Source organism: Xenopus tropicalis, chromosome 2, assembly GCF_000004195.4.
Source record: "Xenopus tropicalis strain Nigerian chromosome 2, UCB_Xtro_10.0, whole genome shotgun sequence".
NCBI lineage: Eukaryota > Metazoa > Chordata > Amphibia > Anura > Pipidae > Xenopus > Xenopus tropicalis.
In genome coordinates, this window is record NC_030678.2 from 21807067 (window position 1) to 21824096 (window position 17030).

The following is a 17030-nucleotide window of genomic DNA, read 5'->3' on the forward strand; positions in this document are numbered from 1 at the left end:
AATCTGGTAAATGTGAAAAGGGAAGGCTGCCATGACTATAAAGCACTCAGAGAGAGGCAGTTTTGCACTATTTGTACTGTTCTTGTGCAAATGAAGCACATTCACTTGTACATCGGCTGCTATAAAATAGGGTGGGGCGAGATAACAAAAATAGTATTGCTAATTACGTCTCCTAATAAAGCAGGGCAACTATTTCCAGCTCAGCAAACACCCTACCCTCGGCCACACCTTCCCACCCCATGATAAAAATGACACAGGATGAGTTCATTCTGCATAACTTGATTTCACCACACAAGCCGTAAGGGATGCCTCTTTCTAATTAATATGAAAAAATATGCAAATGACAAACAGAATGAAAATGACACAGAGAGATGTAGGTAGAAGCTTTTATCCAATACACGGAAGGAATTCCACCCGACTTGAAGTTCTGTTTGTTTTTTCCAACACTAACTGATAAGTCGGCTGCTAATCATAGAAAGCCTTTTTGTGAAGCGTTGGGTTTGTACAGAATTCTACTCTATAGACGCTCCTGCTGTATGAAACACAAAATGACTTGTCGGTTTTATCACAAATTGTTAAAGCATGAGAACACAGCCGACTGTATTAGCATGACGCAGCACAGCAAGTGTAGCAAATGGTAAAGGCCTATTTCATAGCACTCAGCAGAACATTGTAGTCTATGACCACTGGGGGTGCCGCTGTATACATCTTTGTACAGTTGTTGCCAGTCTCTTTCACCCCCTTTAGATTGTGTCGGCAGCTTATCTGCCAGTGTATGGGACCCTCCGATGAGCATACCCAATCGATATCTGGCAGAAAATCAGATTGGATTAAGGACTGCACTGGCTTGTTGAAGCAGTCCTCACTCTGATGGCCTGTATCCCCGTCATTGTGGTCAGCCCGACATCACCCACCTTAGGTGGGCACATCAGGGAAAGATCTGCTCGTTTGCCGACCTTGCCAAATGATTCTTAAAATGTATGGCCAGCTTTTTACACCTGCCCAGCATACAGCTGCTCATAGCCAGGCCAGGACTGGGATTTCAAGTGCACACTGTCAATGGCAGTGATCCCCAACCAGTGGCTCAGGGGCAACCCCTTGGATGTTGCTCACAGTGCCCCGAAAGGAGGTAATTATTTTTGAATTCCTGACTTGGAGGCAAGTTTTGGTTAAATAAAAACAAGATTTCCTACCAAATAAAGCCCCCTGTAAGCTGATAGGGTGCATAGAGGCTGCCCAATAGCCAATCTTAGCCCTTATTTGGCACCTCCATGAACTTTTATGGTACTTGTGTTGCTCTCCAAGTCTTTTTACATTTGACAGTGGCTCACAAGTAAGAAAGGTTGGGGATCTCTGGTCTATGGCATCTTACAGCTGCCCCTCTGGCATTTGCCAGAACCCACAGATTGCCATACCCACTGCTTACAGACAGACATTTAATCATAAGGCTTAAAGAACATGAAAGCTACAGGGCAGTTAAAAGCTACCTGTATGCAAAACTGTCCCCATATTCATATACAAATAACCCTGCAACTACAAAGTGTGAAACACAAACGAAAAGGGGAGGCAACAATCAGACTCTCTTTTAACCAGGTATCTGATCACATACTCAGTGACCCCAATTCCCAGTCATTATTGGCTCGTAATGTTATGGAAAGGTGCCCAGATCACAGGGTAAACAAAGACAAAACAATCATTTATTTCGACTGTGTCGTATGCATATAATTGAATGTGCACACAGATGAATGTTGTAGTATACACACACATATACAGGCTCTCATGTATTATTCCAACAGAGTGGGAAAGCAGTTTTACACAGTTTAACACTCTTCCTTTCAAGTGTAAAATATTACTGTGGGTTTCGGCAAGGGAGATAGGAAACAATATTTTTAGGTCTACAAAAATGCAGTTAATTTTCTCTCTTGGAGTGACACATAGGCTCAGTGATCCCATAATATTTATACCAAAGCACAACATCCCATGTGTATGCATTGTATGCATCACTGCATGTATCACTGGTAAGCGCAATCAAGCAGAAGGGCACTCGGCAGATCATGAGGAGACATTAATTCACCAATGTTTGTACCAATTATATGCAGTATGAGCTAAAAAAAGGAAGATATAACTGACCAGGGCCGCTGGTGGTCACTTACCTCACGTTCTTGGCCATTACAAGATGCACCCAGGTGGGACAGATGCAGGTATATTTACCATTAAAGGAGCAATTCAGTGTAAAAATGAAACTACGTACAATAGACTGCGCAAAATAATCCATTCTTAAAGAAACAGTTCAGTGTAAAAATGAAACTGGTTAAAATAGACAGACTGTGCAAAATAAAAAACATTATTAATATAGTTAATTAGGCAAAAATGTAATCTATAAAGGCTGGAGTGGCCAGATGTCTAACATAATAGCCAGAACACTACTTCCTCCTTTACAGCTCCCTAAGTTGTTAGCATATAGGGGACACATAGCCCATATGGGACACAACCGTTCAGTTAGTTTGCCTTTAAATCTGATCTGGGTGCTCACAAAGTAACTGAAATGTTTGGTCCCATGCGGCCCCCCCTTAGTCACTGATTAAGTGGTTAGAGAGCTGTAAAGGAGGAAGTAGTGTTCTGGCTATTATGTTAGATATCCGCTCACTCCATGGATGTCTATCCATTTTACCCAGTTTCATTTTTACACTGAACTTTTCCTTTAAGTTAATCATGTGTCTGACCTCTCTCCTCGTTATAACAACAGGAACTCTATACAGTAGAACCTTGATTTTACATTTTCCAGGGGACGGTGTCAAAATGGCATATTCATTAGTACTGTCCCTTTAAACAGTTTCACAAGTTTTCTGCATCAGGAAACTGCTCCCCCCCACCCAAAAAAAATAAAATGATACATATATACATATATACATATATACATATACATATAATGTGGCTGGTTAGATTACAGGCTAATGCTGCCTGGGATATATAGCTTGTAACTAACCTTGGGAAATATCCCATAACAATTAACTTGAAACAAGGACTATTTGCATTGTGTGTTACTGTAGCTTTAAGACTTCGGTGCATTCTTTGATAGTCAATTTACATACTGTAGATCCGCCTCTAAGCAAAAGGCATTGCCTTATAACAGGCAGAACCAGATTCCTTCCAGTTTACACAAGAGTGCAACGCGTGCTCTCTCTGAGCATTTTGCCTTCTGTTGGATCTGAATACAGAGCAATGAAGGGAGGACTGCAGAGGGGACTGCTGAACCACAATGGCCATATGATAAATCCCAGCCTGTACCAACAGCCCTGTATGGACCGACACTACCCCATTGGTCCAAAAAGAACAAGACTGACACTGGCAAGGTAAGTTGTGCGGAGTCTATGCCTCCAACATTCATTAGTTCATTAGTCTGTAGAGCATTTACCCAACCTGTTGGTTAAACTGACCAATATAAACTCAACATTGCTATAGTTACCTCTCAGTTGCTGGTGCAAGCCAATTAAAATGGTGTTAGTTAGGTTTACTAGGCACAGCTAGGTAGACAGGACAGGTTGTGTTTTATTATAAGCAATTTCTGTGTGAACTGTATGAGTAGCACAACTCTAAGTAATGCCTTGTTTCCTACAACAATATTGCTCCATGGCAAATAAACAGAATGCACATAGATTAAACTACAAATCCCAGCAACCTCCCCACAATAAGCGAATGGAGTTTAACATCGGAGTGTTTATAGTCAAATTAACACACCTTTTCTCTAGGAATAACAATGAGTATGTGGGTAACACTCCTCCCTTGAGGAGCTGGGGGTGCCGAGTTTTCATGTTCTCTGCGTGCATTTTTACACTCTATACATACAGGCTGGTTAAATGCTTCCTGATAAAACTGACCATGATATACTGTAATATGTGTGAGCCCTTGAGCTCAACTGAAGCCCCCTGACCCCTTCTGGAACATCCAGTCTGGTTCCCAGCAGCCTTTGTCTAACTAAAACAGCCACCATATTACCAGCACCCAAAGGCTTTTATTAATGCTGGTTACAGTTTTATCACAACAAAAGGCAGACGTGTAGAACCCACCTTTCTGGACAATACTTGTATGGCACCCCTTGGCTCATAACAAGGTTAGGTAATTAAGAACATTTCAGCCACCCTGCTGCAGCCTTTAAATATAGCGCAGAACTGGCACTGAGTAAAGGAGCCCAGAGGCTGGATTATCTACAGAACCCCTTGGGCAAAAGCTTTCACTAAAGTGCCCTTTTACCCTAAAGTTACCCTTTCTTGTATTACAGTTTCATTGCTGACTATATAGGATTGAGTGTATAAACCTTCTACACTAATTTATGGGTCACTTAAACCAAGTTCAGATAAAAGTGGCTCAGTTTTTCACACTGCAAGCTGCTTTGGTTAGATCCATAATGTTATTTCCGTGATCTATATATATATCTATATATGATCTATAGATATACAGGTATGGGATCCCTTATCCGGAAACCCATTATCCAGAAAGCTCCAAATTACAGAATGCCCGTCTCCCATAGACTCCATTTTAATCAAATAAATCAGAATTTTAAAACTGATTTCCTTTTTCTCTGTAATAATAAAACAGTACCTTGTAACTGATCCAACTAAAATATAAATAATCCTTATTGGGGGCAGAACAGTCCCATAGGGTTTAATTAATGTTTTATTAATTCTTTAGTAGACTTAAGGTATGGCGATCCAAATTACGGAAAGACCCCTTATCCGGAAAACCCTTGGTCCCGAGCATTCTGGATAACGGGTCCTATACCTGTATTAATCTATATATCCGAATCAAACCTACTATCCCAGAATCCCAAACTTGAAAGCTGTTCCCTTGCACTGCAGGTGTCCCATCTCTATTAAAAGGGGAACTAAACCCTAAAAACCAATATAAGTAGAAATGCTGTGTTTTATACATAGTGTTAATTTATCCTAGCAACCAGGTAGTGAGAAAGCGGAAGATGAATAGACAAGTACCAGAACAGAAACATAAGTAATTAGAAGTAACAATAACAACGTTGCCTCACAGAGTAATACATTTTTGGCTGCTGAGGTCAGTGACCCCGTTTGGAATTTGGAAAAAAAGTTAAAGACAAAGGCATATAATTAAGAAACTATAACAAATAAAAATTGAAGACTAATTGAAAGGTTATTCTATAGTATACTAAAAGTTAACTTAAAGATGAACATCCCCTTTAAATACTGATGCTAATTGTACTGGTTTCTAGGTTGCCCTGTAATGAGATTCTGAATTACTATAGATTACTTGTACTGTGTATTGTTTTATATTCTGTTTTATAATGTATATTGTCAATGGCCCAGAGCATGTGTTGTGAATCAGTAAAAAAAAAAGGGAATGGGGAGCTACAGGGACCATCTTATAGGCACCCAAGGGCCTTCCCCTCAGTAGCTCCCACCCTAGGCACAGCCCTCGGTTACCTATATGGAAAATATGGCCCTGCTTTTCCGGGGCTTGGCACAAACAGCATTTTCTCAGTAATGGCTATCCTATGTAAAAGATAGATGCAAGGTCACAAAACTACATTTTTTTTTTTTTTTTTTTAAAAGGCCATCTTCTAGCTCTGACCCTTATGCGTCAGCTCAGGAATTAGTCCCAACCCTGAAAAACACATGCCAAAGAAGATAAGGAGAGGAGCACCGTTATCCACAATTGCTCTCCCTATGCACAGTTACACCATGGGGACTGCTAGAAAATAATTTTACTTCACTGTAGTGGGAACATGGTTTTTTTTTGGCCTTTAATACTCCAATAAAACATCCAAAAACCCCTGTGCAGCAGTATGAGTGTAATCACATGCCCTTCAAATGCACTTTGGTGCATTTTCCAAGAAACTCTGATAACAAGTGACTGCTCTCTTTAACCAGTTGGGAAACTGCTGCTAGCTCATAGCAAAAAAGCAAAAGAAGTCTACTTCCCAAGCAAAACATTTTGCATGTTAATTACATGTAATGAAAACCCTAACACATTTATGAATAACTTGCCTATAGGTTTGGGCAATGGTGACCACACTTCACCAATCTGGGTTTTACTTTTATTTTTTTATGAATTCTGTAAACGCATATTGCTAAGTTTAATACCACCTATTTTTTCAGTAAAGGTCATACACGTAGCAATAACGATCTTTCCTGTGACCATCAATCGTTTCCCCCCACTGATGTTCAGGGCTGAATCGTCAGATATGGAGGTAGAAACAATAGGAATTCTACCTTCACCTGTCGATCCAGTCCTGAATGTAGATTTGCTCAGGCGCCTGCAACGGCGACTTTTAACCCTCCTGATTGACGAGATGACCGATATCCACAGCCTTTTGCGGTAATACACACACCGAATATTGCACAAAACAAGGTTTCGTACGATAAAATCGGTGTGTGTATGGCCAGCTTATACCAGGAGAGTGACCTAACTGAATAGTCTATAGACAATGCTATGCTTGAGATCTAATCAACAACTGAAAACCTGGTTGATCACAATCTCCCTTTTGCACACCCCCGGGCTAGGGTGTGTCCTTCCTGAGCATTCCAACATGAAGACAATAAAGTGTAAGAGTATAGCTTATTGTGTGCACAACACATTCATTATCTAGAAAGCTGCTTTAGCATGTTAATGGGAGATATCTGCAAGTACTGTGAGCTTGCAAAGTTACAATGGATAAGTACAGCGCTACCTCTACTAACCACTTCTAGCTTGAGCTAAAGGTTGCCTTACACAGGCAGACGCCTGCAGCCGATCAGCCCATGGGCCGAACAGACTGATACCATACGAGGGGCCAACTGTGTATGGTTATGTTTGTTTGGGGCTACCATCCAAAGCACCAGAACAATTGAAAGTGAAAAGCAGTGACAAAGTTATGGCTCCTTTTAATTTCCTTTTAGCCAACCAAAATAAATTTTCCTTCAGGTCCAATGACTCAGATCCACCAGTATCAGTCTAAATAGCGCCCCAAAATATTGTAAAGACTTATTCCTTTAGAATAAAATGCACATAAGCAGTGTAGACTTCAGTATATCTAGATATTATACTATGTATTTCAGGGCAGAAATATGGGTAGAATGTGGTTAATGACCTCTAAAAGGTTTTTGTATTAATTCATTAATAGCAAGGCAACTGCTGAGATAGAACACCAGTGCCTTGCATGGAATGGAACCACTTCCCAATGACAATGTTTTTTGGCAACGTACGGCACTTGATTGATGGAAAAAGTAGCCAGTGTTTCTCAAATTACACATATACTAACTTGCTTTTTACTGTTTTTTCCCCACTCATGTTCACAACAGCAGAGGACCCCTAGGTCTGCAATGCCCTCTTTTATGTAATTGTTTATTAGATGTACAGATTTGGGACCCGTTATCCAGAATGCTCAGGACCTGTGTTTTTCCAGATCTTTCCATAATTTGGATCCCCATACCTTAAAGAGATACTGACACCAGAAAGTAAATCTTTTTTTACATCTATCATAACATTGTCTTTGCAAAAACTTTATAATTTAGCCATAAAAATATTTGCCTGATGCGTTTACATTACCTGTCTGATGCCCTGTGTTCCTCTATGAGGAGGCGGACATATTTGTCTGTTAGCATTAGAAGCTATAACTGACAGGTTGGGAAGGGACAGTCAGGTTGGCAAAACAGTCAGGCTTAGGAACTTCAAGTAAACATTACTTACAAAACCAAACCTTTCAGTGAAAAACCATCAACACAACCTATAGGTAGCTTTTTATGTATATTCATATTTTGAAAAATAGTTCTTTCGTGTCAGTATCACTTTAAGTCTACTAAATATCATATATATAAGATATATAATCATATCTTAGTTGGGATCAAGTACAAGGAACTGTTTATTATAGAGAAAAAGGATATCAATTTTAAAATTGTGAATTATTTGATTAAAATTGAGTCTATAGGAAATGGCCTTCCCATAATTTGGAGCTTTCTGCATAATGGATCCCATACCTGTATAACATACAACATGTGCACCTTGTTAATTTGTCTTTCATTCCTTCTCTAGGTATTTGTAGAAAATATTCTCCTGCCTTATAAAGTGCCAACATGAAGGATCGCCTTGAGGAGTTTTTGCAGAAAGCCAAAGAACTGCAGATGAGCAAGGAGACGGAATCCCCTTCAGAGGGTCAAAAGGAACCAGATGAGCTACAGCAACAAGCTGTCATTTTTGAAAGAGAGCCAGTCCTTGACAGTTATTTACATGAAATTCAAAAACTGAAAAATGACATTGCTGAACTTTCCGACTCTGTGACCAAGTTTGGGCAGGAGCAAAAGGTCCTAGTATCGAACATGCGAAGATTTAGTGTTATGAAGAGGGAGGACAATATTACTAAGGTTATCAGAGTCCAAGCAGAGAACATTAAAAAACGTCTGGATTCTTTATCCCAGGTTGCTAAAAAAGTGGAAGCAGAGCAAGGCCCAACATCAGGAGTCGTCAGGATAATCAAGGGTCAGCACTCGGCTCTGTTCAGAAAGTTCCAGAACATCATGCTACAGTACAATGACACCATTGCCGCTAAACAGTCCAAATGTAAAACCTTCATCATAAGACAGTTAGAGGTTGCTGGGAAAGAGGTCTCTGAGGAGGAAGTAAACAAAATGATGGAGCAAGGAAAATGGGACGTATTCAATGAGAACTTGCTCACAGAAGTCAAAATCACCAGGTCGCAGTTGACCGAAATCGAGCAGAGGCACAAAGAGCTTGTAAGCTTAGAAAATCAGATGAAGGATTTAAAAGACATTTTCCTCCAGATTTCTCTTTTAGTGGAAGAACAAGGGGAGATGATAAATAATATTGAAGTTTCCACGCAAAACACAGAAAACTACGTTCAGCAGACAACAGAAAAGTTCAAACTGGCAGTGAAATACAAAAGGAAAAACCCTTGCAGGGCACTTTGTTGCTGTTGCTTCCCTTGCTGTAAATAGGTTATAAAGGGAATTATATAAGGGAATTTATGAAAGGGAAGCCACCTGGAGCAATTCAGCAGACATACTGGCTACTGGGAGTCTATTTGGTTTTCGTAGAGTGTCTGGGAATTATCATGAATGGATGGACATTTGCTTGCCAAGTTCTCCCATTAACTGTGAAAGCAACTTATGGCACAAAGGAATTTGTGACTGCAATGAAAAATTCTCGTATGCAATTCATCTGGATAAACTGTTTACACTTTTCATTCCTAAAAAAACAGGCCAGAACATGCTATAACAGGAATGGCATTGTCTAGGGTTGAGGGGGTATAAGTAGAAATGATTGCGAACAAGATCTAATGCAAAAGGCAGCTCTTCCGGTAGTATAGAGGCCAAATTAATTTCAGTTCTTTATTGTTTTGGCTTCCAAGCCTGCAGCATGCCCCTGTCAAAAGATTACTGAAATAGAGCTGTATTCTCCAGATCTCTAGGATGGTTTTAAAATGGACTTCCTGTAAACTAAATTACTAAAAATACCAAGAGGAATGTTTTGCAAAGGAACAGCTAAGAGGCTCCGGATGCACCATGTTTATGGGTCTTCAGTTCCCATAAGAAAAAAAAAAAAATCTACTTGCACCCTTGGGCGCAATTTACATTTCCTTTTGACTGTAAAGTTTGGACAAACAGCCTAAACCCTTCTGTGCATTGTTTGCACTTAAAAAGCTAATTAAGAGTGGGAGTTGTCTTACTGCTTATCCCAAATATGTTATTCTCTTTTGACAATAAAAGGTTTATACAAGACATCCCTTAAATCTCAAAGCCTTATACATGGTGAATATTTGGCCTAGACCAGTTCCCACTTAGTGACCAATAATTAGCTTTGATTAATTGACATATTGTTTGATCTGTGCGCAAAGAACCCTTCCTGTGCAAGTTGGTCTGAGTCTGCACTAAAGGTGGCCATACACCTGGCGAGATCGACTACTGTGTAAAGCCACCCTAACTCACCAGACAGTGGGAAAGAGTGGTTGCCCATGGGGTGCTTGGTTGCCCACAGGTAATCGTTCTCCCGTGGATGAAAAAGTGCCTCAAAATACTTTGCATTGCTGCAAACAGGAATCATTGTGTATAAAAACACTTCAATTGCAAGAAAATGGCTACTAAGATTTAAGGATTTGTTCACTCTGGTTGCTACGGTCTTGTTTACCTTAGCAATCAGGCAGTGGTTTGAATGAGACACTGGAATATGAACAGGAAGGGCTCTGAAGAGAAACTAAGGAATAAAAAGTCCCAATGTAAGCTCATAAAGCAATAGTTTTTTTAGCTTCCAATGACCCCCATTTGAAAGCTGGAAAGATGTAAAAGAGAAAGGCAAATAATTAAAAATCTTAAAAAAATAAATAATGAAGACCAATTGCAAAGTTCCTAAGATGAGGCCATTCTGTAACATATTAAAAACTTTAAATCAACAGCATATTTTAAAATAGGTCAAACCTTTGTTGTAGAAACTGTAAAGGGTTAAGTCTGGACATTTCTGTACTCGGTTTTCCTGCTACCCTGCGGGGCACTAATAGATCATACTGTGATGCATGCAAGAAGGCACTGTTGTATTTATGTTATACTGTTATGCTATATTTATTATGTTTAATACACAATGAATGTGTGTGAATAACTGGGTTTCTCTATGGGTTTCTATTACTGGTGAATAACAAAGCACAGCTAATAGGATGTAATACACTAGTCCTATTGAAACCCCAGTTGTCCCCCTTTACCTAAGCCTGGCCCCTGTTCTCCTGCTGATCTGGCTACTAATTTGAGATGTAACAGTCAATTGTCCTTGTCTGCCTTCAGCCTGCATCCTCCAAATCCCACAATGCCCTGCATACATGATATCAATAAGGAAAGGAACATCACAGTGCAATGCATTGTGGGTTATGTAGTTCCTGCATGCTGTCTGCAAGCTGTGGAGTAGTTGTTACAACATCAATGTTTTAATCGCCTGCCAGGATTTCAAATGATGCAGGAAGAAGAGACCTGTTTTGCAGCTGGATTTCAGCATATAAAAATGATATTTATTCATAATTTTTGAAGGAACAGATTACTGTGATTATGGTATATTCATGGTTGTGTGTGTTGTGTGGGGATTTTTAACAAATCTCTTCAGAAGCCAGAGTTCCCCTTTAATATAAATAAAGTCTTTTCATAAAAAAATATATTTGTCTAACTGTGCCATTCAATAATTCCATATTGAAACACTGCCATTTTAAAAAACAGCAAAAGTATGTTATAACCCAAGGGTCCCTCCCGAACCGCACCACAGGGAACATGCATAACTTCATTGATCTCAGGTTCAGAAAATGCACAGTAGCACAGAGGGATTTGAGGGCACCATCTCACACTTTTTAGGTCCTTTTCTTTGAGATCACATGTAAGGGCCGTGACAGACGGGGAGATTAGTTGCTGCGCTACAAAACTCCCTTGTCGCGGGCGACTAATCTCCTGAAAATGCCATCCCACCGGCTAAAATGTAAAATTGCTGGTGGGATGGCATACACAGCGCTGCGATTTGCCAAAGTCACGGAAGTTGCCTTGAGAGGAAATTTCGGTGATTTCGGTGCCACTTATGCCATCCCACTGGCGATTTACATTCTAGTTAGTGGGATGGCATTTCGGGGAGATTTGTCGCACGATGACTAATCTCCCCATCTGTCACAGCCCTTAAAAGGGGCCTGCCAACCTTGCTGCACTGCTCTGCATTTTTTTTTCATCAAGTACAGCAATTAGTGAAGATATGGGAGTCCCCTACACAGCAATATTACAACTAAAAAAATACATTTGTTGGTTCAAGAATAACATTTTAAATGTTACAGTGAATTATTTGCTATGTAAACCATGTAATTTAGAAATAAAAAGTACACCATAAAAATCATGGAGAGGAGAGGGTTTTTCAGGAGATGCCTCACCTCCTTCACCCCATACATAGGCTTGACTTCCAAGGGATCCCTTTTCTAAATTTATTCCGGCGGTTTAAAAAAAAAAAAAAAAAAATGCAACAACCTTTAGAAACACAATGTGACTAGTGTTTGTGCAGAATAAGTTCCCTTTGGTTTAATTACGGAGCGGATAGATACCAAACTTTCTCCTAAAACTGTGGGAGATGCTTATGGTGACACAGTTTTGGAGCAATGGCACGATACATAGTATGATACACTATGCTAGTGCACCATAGTAACTACCAACAAAGTGTTTTAGCACAAGGCATGCGTATTTGTAGGATTCTGTTCAAGCTGCCAAAATGCCTGAAGAATCCCATTATATAGCTGGTTCAGGCCTTCATGCTGGCTTCTCTGATATTGTAATTCTACGGGGACACCATGGGAATGAACAGCCCATTTAATACAATAGCTAAGATAAAAATGAAAACTAAAAGCTGACCTAGAAACCTTTATAGAAGCAAGGTGAAAACAATACAATTCCAGCAGCACAAGAAAACAAATATTCTGATACTAATAACTTACTAATAGCAAGAAGGAATAAAGTGCAATTTTTCTGTTATCATCTACTTTTATATCAGTGATACCCAACCAGTGGCTCGTGAGCGACATGTTGCTCTCCACCCCCGTGGAAGTTGCGCTTCTGTGGGCTTACCGTAGGTACCCATTTTTACATTTCTGGCTTGGGGCAAGTTCTGGAGGCATAAAGACCATGTGCACTGCCAAATAGAGCCTCTACATGGGGCAGTCACATGAGGCTACCAAATAGCCAATGCCAGTTTTTATTCAGCACCCCCAAAGGACTTGTTTCACGCTTGTGTGGCTCACAATACTTTTTACATCTGAATGTGGCTCACAAGTAAAAAATGTTGGGAATCTCTGTTCTATTACTATTATGTGTGATCTGTTCCCTCTACAGACAAAGACAAACAGAGTACAACTTTGATCCAAATAACTAGAATACAACCTACTAGTTCCCAACTGACAGTTACCTGACACTGCTGAAAAGCTTGTGCAAGTCAATGGTCTTGTGTAAATGAGCCTTTAGGGTGGGGGCACAAGGGCTCATTCAGAATGAATTGATTTACAGATGGGAGACAAATCGCTCCAAATTGCATTTCTATTAACTTTTATGATGATCACCTGGAATTTCCACACAATAATGGTCTGACTCTGCAAATTTGTATGCTGTGAAGTGAGTGTCTAATACCAATCTGCTAAAGATTCCACATGTGGCTTCTTACTACTTTGGAAGTCAGTGTAAATGTGAGAAAAGGTTATTCTGTTCCCAAGCAAGCCAGCTATTCATATTTATCCCTCTCTATGTAAGGGGAAAGTAGGAACCATGCTTATAAACATAGTTATTCCCTTGAATGCATTAAAAGCAATTACATTAGGAACCAGTCTTTTACTTACACCAGTACAGGTTTCCCTGATATCCTGGGATGCCTCAAAACCTCTGCTATGGTTTCCTTTGTTTCCTCCATCCGTTCCACATCGCTGGAATCAATAACAAACACAACCCCATAGGATTCTGCATAATAGTTTTTCCAGATGCCTCGAATTCTCTTTCCACCACCGAGATCAAACATTGTGATGTCAAATCTCCCCTGTTTAATGTCGGCCTTTGAAAATCCAACAGTTGGAGCCACATCTTCTGGAGATTCTGTTGAACAAACAACAAATTATGACATTTTTTTTTTTTTTGAGTACAATGACCAAAAAATCCTTTGAATTGAAAATATACAAATTATGCATTCAATCTTTCAAAATTTAAACCCAGTGCTATTCATATTCCAGTTTCTCATTGGAACCACTACTGGTTGCTAGGGCAATGACCCTAGCAACCATATAGCTGCTAAAATTCTTAACTGGAGAGTTGATGAACATATACATGTTAAATAATTCAAAGACCACAAATAATAGAAAACTAAAACCAATTGCAAATTGTTTCAGAATAGCACACTTCCCAACATACCAAAAGTTAATTTAAAGGTGAACACCACCTTTTAATAGTAGATTAAAAGTACATTTATTAGTGAGAGCTGCCATGCTTCTTGCTTTGCCAGAGGCATTCTCCAGACTGCAAAGGAAGAGCACTATATTTATGACCACAAGATGGTAGTGTTAAGTCTATGGAGAAAGCACAGAAGTAATACTGTGGATATCTCATATATGCACAAGAAAAAGGTTTGTATTTGGAAGTAAACATAAATACATCCTGTGTGTATAAGGTAGTATTTCCATGCTATTAAGGTAAAGATTACCTCCTTGGATTCCCTTCACAGTTGCTGTTTTTCCAGCGTTATCAAGTCCTACCATAACCAACGTCACTTTTCTGTAAAAGTAAAAGAAGCTTATTTATTAAATCCATTTATATGGCATAAACACTAGATTCATTTTTTCCCCCTATGAAATATGTCCACTCTCATCTCCATCTATCCCTGACTGATACACAGAGGGTAAGGCCCTTCAGGTGTTAACTAAATGTAAATATACATACTATGGCCCTAAGACTCACAACATCTTTCCCCACTGTGACCTCTAACATATCTCTAATAGCTAATAGGCGGATTATACAGATTAACAGGAGGTTTATAACAAGCTGACAGTTCCTTTAATGCTGGAAACCCAACACTACTGTAGTACTACTGTATATAAGGCAGATCTATCATTTTAGCAGTTACCCCTGTATCCAGATAAAGCTTTCAGTTGCAGACCAGAATGAGGTAGAACAGGAAGGCTAATAATGCAAAACACAAAAAAAAAAAATAGACCAGTTGAAAACAGGTCTAGAACAGGTCCATCTACAACATATTAAAAAAGGTTTGCTTCCTATTAAAAATACTTTCATGACTAAGTAATAACCAAGCTTTCCCACTACTTTTGTAGTTATGCTCTCAGTACCCCAGGAATGCCAGACTTTAGATATGGCACCTCATGTGGTATTAGTTATGGCACTCCCCCCCGTGCTTTTAGTTATGGCACCCCCCCCCCCCCGTGCTGTTAGTTATGGCACCCCCCCCCGTGCTGTTAGTTATGGCACCCCCCCCCCCCGTGCTGTTAGTTATGGAACCCCCCCCCCGTGCTGTTAGTTATGGAACCCCCCCCCCCCGTGCTGTTAGTTATGGCACCCCCCCATGCTGTTAGTTATGGCACCCCCCCCCCCCCCCGTGCTGTTAGTTATGGCACCCCCCCTGCTGTTAGTTATGGCAAGTAAGTAAGTGAGTGAGTGTAAGGTTTATCAGTGAATCAACCCTAGTATACCATTAACCATTAATGGCTACATTCATTAATAAATATACAATGGCTAAATACAGGTAAGAGGAGGCCCCTCTAGTTCTGAAGCCCCTGGGCAAAATCCCTTCACACGTGAACCACTCATCAGTGCCAGCGGTGGAACTTACCTAACTGGTTGCCGCCAGCGCTTTAGCCAGTTGCAGCAATTCGCCATCAGACTGAACATTCCTGGAGCATGAGCAATGGAAAAGAAGGGCACGAGCAGGATATGGGACCGATCAGTGATCTCTCACGTCATGAAGAATCCTCCAGCGTAACTTCCACAAATTTTTACCATCACTAGAAAATGAATGTGTCTGTGAGGAGAAATGAAGTGTAAATAAGGGGCCCATCCAGCACAAATACAGGGTGGAATTTTAGTGAAATGTTAGGTCTACTAACAGTGTTGCCATAGGAAGCTTAGGTGATACTGACACACCCCCGGGAATCGGTTATGTTCCCAACCATATTCTTGTGCTGTATTTCTATTCAAATATAGCCGCCGTCCCTTCCCTGCTGGTTTTGCGTGCCACAGACTTCTCTGGTAGAACTGCAGCCATATGGCTAGTGGGTCCATCTGGTTAGACCCATTCAAGTCTCTAACACTTTTTGAATTTTGTTCAAACTGATAACTGTATCAAAATAATTGTCTTTTTTACTGGTTATTCTGATGGGACAAGGTGGAAAATCTCACTGGCCAAAACCTCCAATAACACATGAATGAAAGTCGCCCCATGTGATCCAACCACAATAATATGGATCAGTCCAGACAGAACATACATTAAACCTCTTGCATGATATAGCAACTAATGTTAGTTTGCAAAATTGTCTTTTTTTTTTTAATTTGGGTTCATTTTTATTGATTTATTTTTGTAACTATTTCCCATTTGGTTCTTGTCTCTAGACTGAAATTTAAAATAGATTTAAACTAAAGAGCTGCAGAACAAGAGTTAAATGTTCTTTTTTTTTGTAACTTGAAATTTTTATTGAAAAGGCATTTCAATGGTTTACATACATTATTAAAAGGTAAGTAATAAAAATATAAGGAAAGGGGGTAAGTAGGAGATCAGTTCAACATTTGTATTATTTTGAGATTTCTGTTTCTATAATGTTGCTGGTTTGATAACACCAATGATCCTGTTGAGAGTTACATGTTCTAAAACCCAGTCGCTAACTGTCTATGGGTACCGTAGCCAATGAGCTCTTACATACGGGCGTTTTTACATGTGATACCAGGCAGCGGCTCCCATGCGGTGGAACACATGAAAAATAAATTATATATATATCCTACCAAACTTCTTTAAACATAAAATGCCCCATTATGGCACAGGCACACAGGGTAAAAGCAAACATTTTGCTGCCCCTAAAATTTCAACCGCTGCTGACAAATCGCTCAAAATTTAAAGCCCTTATTGGTAATTGACTGGTCCCAGTCTGTGCACTCGCCTGCAAAGCAACAATCACATGATCAAGTGCCATGTTGCTTTCCTCAAAAAACGTCTAGGGGCAGCAAGCTGAATAGAATCTCCCATGCACAAGAATGCAGAGACTAAAGGTTGCATGGACAGGTATGGGATCCATTATCCGGCAACCTGTTATCCAGAAAGTTCCAAATTACGGAAAGGCCATCTCCCATAGACTCCATTATAAGCAAATAATTCTAATTTTTTAAATGTATTTGCTTTTTTCTCTGTAATAATAAAACAGTACTGTGTACTTGATCCCAACTAAGATATAATTACCCCTTATTGGGGGCAGAACAGCCCTACTGGGTTTATTTAATGGTTAAATTATTCCCTTTTCTCTGTAATAATAAAAC

The 17030-nt window shown here is 39.8% G+C and overlaps 2 protein-coding genes across 3 annotated transcripts in view; one reads left to right on the forward strand and one right to left on the reverse strand.

Moving 5' to 3' along the window:
- The window catches only part of arl13b (ADP ribosylation factor like GTPase 13B), a 31888-nt gene that overhangs the window by 13693 nt on the left and 1165 nt on the right, over window positions 1-17030 (reverse strand). Inside the window, 3 exon segments of one of the 2 annotated variants that reach the window (NM_001197155.1) lie at window positions 13349-13598; window positions 14200-14270; window positions 15340-15528. In NM_001197155.1, coding sequence (NP_001184084.1) covers window positions 13349-13598; window positions 14200-14270; window positions 15340-15398 — 380 coding nt within the window. In that variant the 5' untranslated portion in view covers window positions 15399-15528. 2 annotated transcript variants of the gene reach the window in all.
- stx19 (syntaxin 19) lies at window positions 3172-9565 on the forward strand. Its single transcript, NM_001016670.2, has 2 exons — window positions 3172-3353; window positions 8038-9565. Exon 2 carries the CDS (start codon window positions 8079-8081, stop codon window positions 8955-8957), a length of 879 nt encoding a protein of 292 aa, NP_001016670.1. The 5' UTR covers window positions 3172-3353; window positions 8038-8078; the 3' UTR covers window positions 8958-9565.